Source organism: Cyprinodon variegatus, unplaced genomic scaffold (assembly GCF_000732505.1).
Source record: "Cyprinodon variegatus isolate N-32 unplaced genomic scaffold, C_variegatus-1.0 Scaffold123, whole genome shotgun sequence".
In the NCBI taxonomy this organism is placed as follows: Eukaryota; Metazoa; Chordata; class Actinopteri; order Cyprinodontiformes; family Cyprinodontidae; genus Cyprinodon; species Cyprinodon variegatus.
The window spans coordinates 64,123-68,459 of record NW_015150576.1 but is presented as its reverse complement, the minus strand read 5'-3'; the positions used below and the strand labels follow the sequence as shown (position 1 = coordinate 68,459).

Genomic DNA, 4,337 nt, shown 5'->3' with positions numbered 1-4,337 from the left:
CATTTGAGATATCAAAAAAGTACTCCAGAGTGTTGTTCAGCATGGGGGTGAGTAGAAAATGAAGGCTAATCATGTTTTGGGTGTACTATTACTTTAAGAGTTTAAAAAAAAAGTCCCCCATGACATTATATACAGTATCTAGTTAGGAAAATGTAGCCCACTCCTTATTCTGAACGAGGCCAAATGAAGCTCTAGTATAGTACCAGCTTTTATAAAAACATATCTTTAATACTCTTTTTTCCTGCACTGCTCAACTTGATTACAATAACCTTTTTACTAAATGTATTATTTGAAGTAATTATGTTACTGATTATTATTGCCTCAACAGAAATACGTTGAGCTAAAAAAATGGTTTGTTTAGTTATCTTTCCAGCTGTATCTCACCGTTACCGTTTCTTCAATACAGCAGATATACATTATTTTTAAAATACTGAGAAACGGAAATGAAAAGAAAACAGGGATGAGTGTTAATTTCACTCTTTAATACTTCTTAGGAAAAAAAAAGAAAAAGGCAGCCAATGGCTTCAGCTTGTTAGCAATACTTGAACATCTCCACAAAGGAAGACTTATGGCTCGACTGATTTGTTTTTGTCTCTGTCAACAAAGAAGGCCTTTGTTCATGGATTATAGCGGATGAAATGCACCAAAAAATAGATATAAATACCAACTCACAGAAGGTGAGTTAACGTTAACAGCAGGAATCAAGCAGCATCTTTTGCTAAGCGTCCAATCATGAAGCGACGCTACGATTCACCGCTGTGTAGAAGTTACACGAGTCCCTTTCAGCCATGAGACGTAAACAGTTTTAGGTTGTTTGAGGCTGATCCAGACATCTCAGTACCACTTGATTGAAAAGAGAAAAGCTTTATGTGCTGTTGGCCTGTTCCTGCTCGAACAGAGCCATGGCGAGGTGCGACCGGGACCCCAGGCTCTCCAGGTTGCTGATTACACAGCGGTGGTAGATGTCCTCGCTGAAGCGAGGGTTGCACGCTCGCCGCACATATTTCTGGATCAGCGCGGGTTCCACGGCCCTGAACACGTGCAGGCCGGAGTAACGCACGAAGATGTCGTACACGTCCATGGTCTCCATCAGCTCCTCGTTCTCTAAAATGTCGGCGGCCATTTTGGTGCGGGCGCTCATGTAGTCGGCGTTGTAGAAGCAGGCCTCGTCGAAGATGTGCCGGTCGAAGTGGCCGTCTCGGAGAGACTCCGAGGCGAAGGTGGAGGCGGCGGACGGCTGCTGGTCGCGGTAGATGACGGCGGGGTTGTACTCCTGGAAGTGGATGGGGAAGAAAACCTGCCAGTTGCTGATGGCGTTCATTCTGCAGCGGTTCAGGAAGTCTGCATTGACCTCGGTCCAAACACTTGACAGGAAGAAAAGAGTGTCCACGGGGTGCTTCTTAGAAATGATGTCCATCAGCTTGACCTGTGAGGGAACCTCAGTCTTCACGCTAATCCAGGGAATCTTCACGTCGCCGTAACGTTTTTCCACTTCTGCGATCATTGACTTGACGCCAGCGAACACGTCAGTCTGGCTGACCCTCTGAGCGTCGAAGGGATCGTAGATGAACAGGAAGGTCAGTAACACGTTGTCGTGGGTGTCCAGAGTGTTTGTCACATACATGTCCAGGAAGTTGCCGACATAGTCCTGATCCTGCGCGGTGACCGGCAGGATGACCTGCACCCGTGTGGCCTCTGTCACATAAGGCATGGGGATAATCTCTACGGCGCTAAGGGGTCGGAGCAGGTTGACCCTTTTAGCGATAACCTGACTGTGGCCCTTCTGGGTGAAAGCCTCCAGCGCCAGGTCGAGGATGTACTCCATACCACGCGTGGGATCGAAGCGTCTGTAGCCGTTCAGCAGGCGGCCTTTGCGGAAGCGGAGCTGTGGCTGGTAGTGCTTGTTGAGACGTTCCACGGCGACCTCCAGCACGGCGCTGACATCGGCTCGGTCGGCTCCTCTCATCTCGCATTTAGGCGAGCCGTCAGTGCAGGAGTAAATGTGGTCCTCAGTGAAGTAATCCCAGTTTATGACCTCAAAGCGGGTTTTGGGTTTGAAGGGGGAGTTGATTCCTATTGGCCATGTGATCCCTGCCTTCCCCTCAGGAGTCAGGTGGCTCAGGTTGCTGATCTGCATCTAATGGACACAAAACAGACCAAAAACAGTTCAACCAGAGGGAGTATTGGTTCATTTAAAAATAAATCAAAATGCTTTTTGACATCTCAGCAAAAATCATTTTTGTTAAAATCTAGTATACTACTCTGTAACCAGAATCTATTTATTACATCAAACATGATGGATCTTGTTGGTTATTTATTGAATTATTCATTGATGAATGTGATCTTGATGACTTGATGAAACCTTAAGGTTGTTAAGTCACCACAACAGTTTTTCCATCATATTACCTATAAGGATTGACTGACGTGTTTATAGCTGCAGTATCTCATAACAGTTCAATGTTAAACTTTGTCGCTTGTCTAAGGAGGCAAATGGTAGATTTTAAACTCTTGTTGTCACAATTAGATTCATCATTAACCTCAAGCTTGTCTTTTCATAATGGTTTCATATCTTCTTCAAAATGGCCTCTAAGAGCTTATTGTAATTATTCACAGATAATGAATCATTTTCTGAATATTATTTCGATATATTATCTCTGACCTGTGTGTTGTAGTTACAGTTTTGCCGTCTTTCTTATAATGCAGAACTCTAAAGCTTGGGTTTTGTTCTGCAATATCGCTCATTTTACTGTAATTTAAGCTTTTGTGACAGTTGCATTTCATCACCATTTTAACTTTAGACCTTAAGCTTGTTTTGAGTTGATGTTTTGGGATTTTATCTTAAGATGGTGAGATTGTTTTTTCCCCATATAACATGGTTATTAACTCATTGCATCAGTAAGGAGCTTAAAACCTGTTTTTGACTGAAGGCATTTATTCACGTCACCCTGGGGAAGCAGAGCAGGACCACAATCTTGTTTAGCTATAACTGCTTATTCATTATCTCAATGTGTCAAAGCTAATTCCTGCTATAAAAGAGTAATTTATTAGTTTAAATTATTTATACATAATATGACATTATGCTCTGATCATGTCAGGCTGTTTTGTTTTTTAGTTGAAGAAAATAACATCTTAAAGGTTAATCTTAATGTCTTGTTCTTACATGTTTTATTACTTTATTGCCTCAACATCTCCAGATAATAAAATCTCAAGTTTGTTTTTCTTCATTTTAGATGTGATTAACCTTTCCCTGTTACAGGGATATGTACCTCAGGCTTTTAAGGTTGCTGTAATTCAGGGGTGCTCAAGCTGCAACTTTTTGATGCATTCCATTTTTAACACACCTGAATCAAATGGCTCATTACCTTGCCTCTGCTGGGCTAAATGAGGGGATTGAGCCTTTCGATTCAGGTGTTTTATAGAACAGATGCATCTAAAAGTTACAGGATGGTAGCTCTTGAAGACTGGACTTGAGCACACCTTCTGTAATTAGACCTTTACTTCATAAACCGTCTCTAGACCCAGATGACTTGATCAATTATAGACCTATATCCAATCTTCTCTCTTATCTATAATTCTTGAGAAAGTAGTTGCCAAACAAGTGTGTGACCACTTGCACCAAAAGGAACATTTTGAAGAGCTTCATTCTGGCTTTAGAGCTCATTATAGCACTGAAACAGCTCTGACGAAAGTCAATAATGATACTCACATGTCCTTAGATAATGGACTTGTATCTGTACTTGACCTGTTAGATCTTGGTGCTGCATTTGATACAGTTTATTATAATATTGTTTTAGAAAGACTTGAATATTTTGTAGGAATTAAAGGAACAGCTCTAGACTGGTTTAAATCTTATCTATCTGATCGGTTTTTAGTTTGTTCACGTTAATGACAAACCTTCCTCATGCTCAAAGGTTACCTGTGGAGTACCACAGGGATCAGTGCTAGGACCATTTCTCTTTACTATATATATATGTACCCAATCTGTAGAATTATTAGACAGCATGGGATTAATTTCCACTGTTATGCTGATGATACTCAGCTATATCTGTCTATAAATCCAGATGAAGTAAACCCATTATATAGACTACAGGCATGTCTTGAAGACATAAACATCTGGATGACTCTTAACTTTCAGCTTCTGAATGCAGACAAAACAGAAGTTATAGTCTTTGGACCAGAGTCTCTAAAAAAGAAGCTGATTAGTCAGTCACTTCATTTGGATGGGATTAAACTGATTTCAGATAATAAAGTTAAAAATCTTGGTGTTATTTTTTTCAGGATCTGTTATTTAAATCCCATATCAAAGAGGTTTCTAGAATTTCCTTCTTTCATCTGAG

At 41.0% G+C, this 4,337-nt stretch overlaps 1 protein-coding gene across 1 annotated transcript in view; it reads right to left on the bottom strand.

Moving 5' to 3' along the window:
* Positions 1 to 99: 99 nt before the first annotated feature.
* The window catches only part of chpf2 (chondroitin polymerizing factor 2), a 9,464-nt gene continuing 5,226 nt past the window's right edge, over positions 100 to 4,337 (bottom strand). Inside the window, exon 4 of the mRNA XM_015375696.1 lies at positions 100 to 2,137. Coding sequence (XP_015231182.1) covers positions 866 to 2,137 — 1,272 coding nt within the window. The 3' untranslated portion in view covers positions 100 to 865. The remainder of the gene's footprint in view (positions 2,138 to 4,337) is intronic.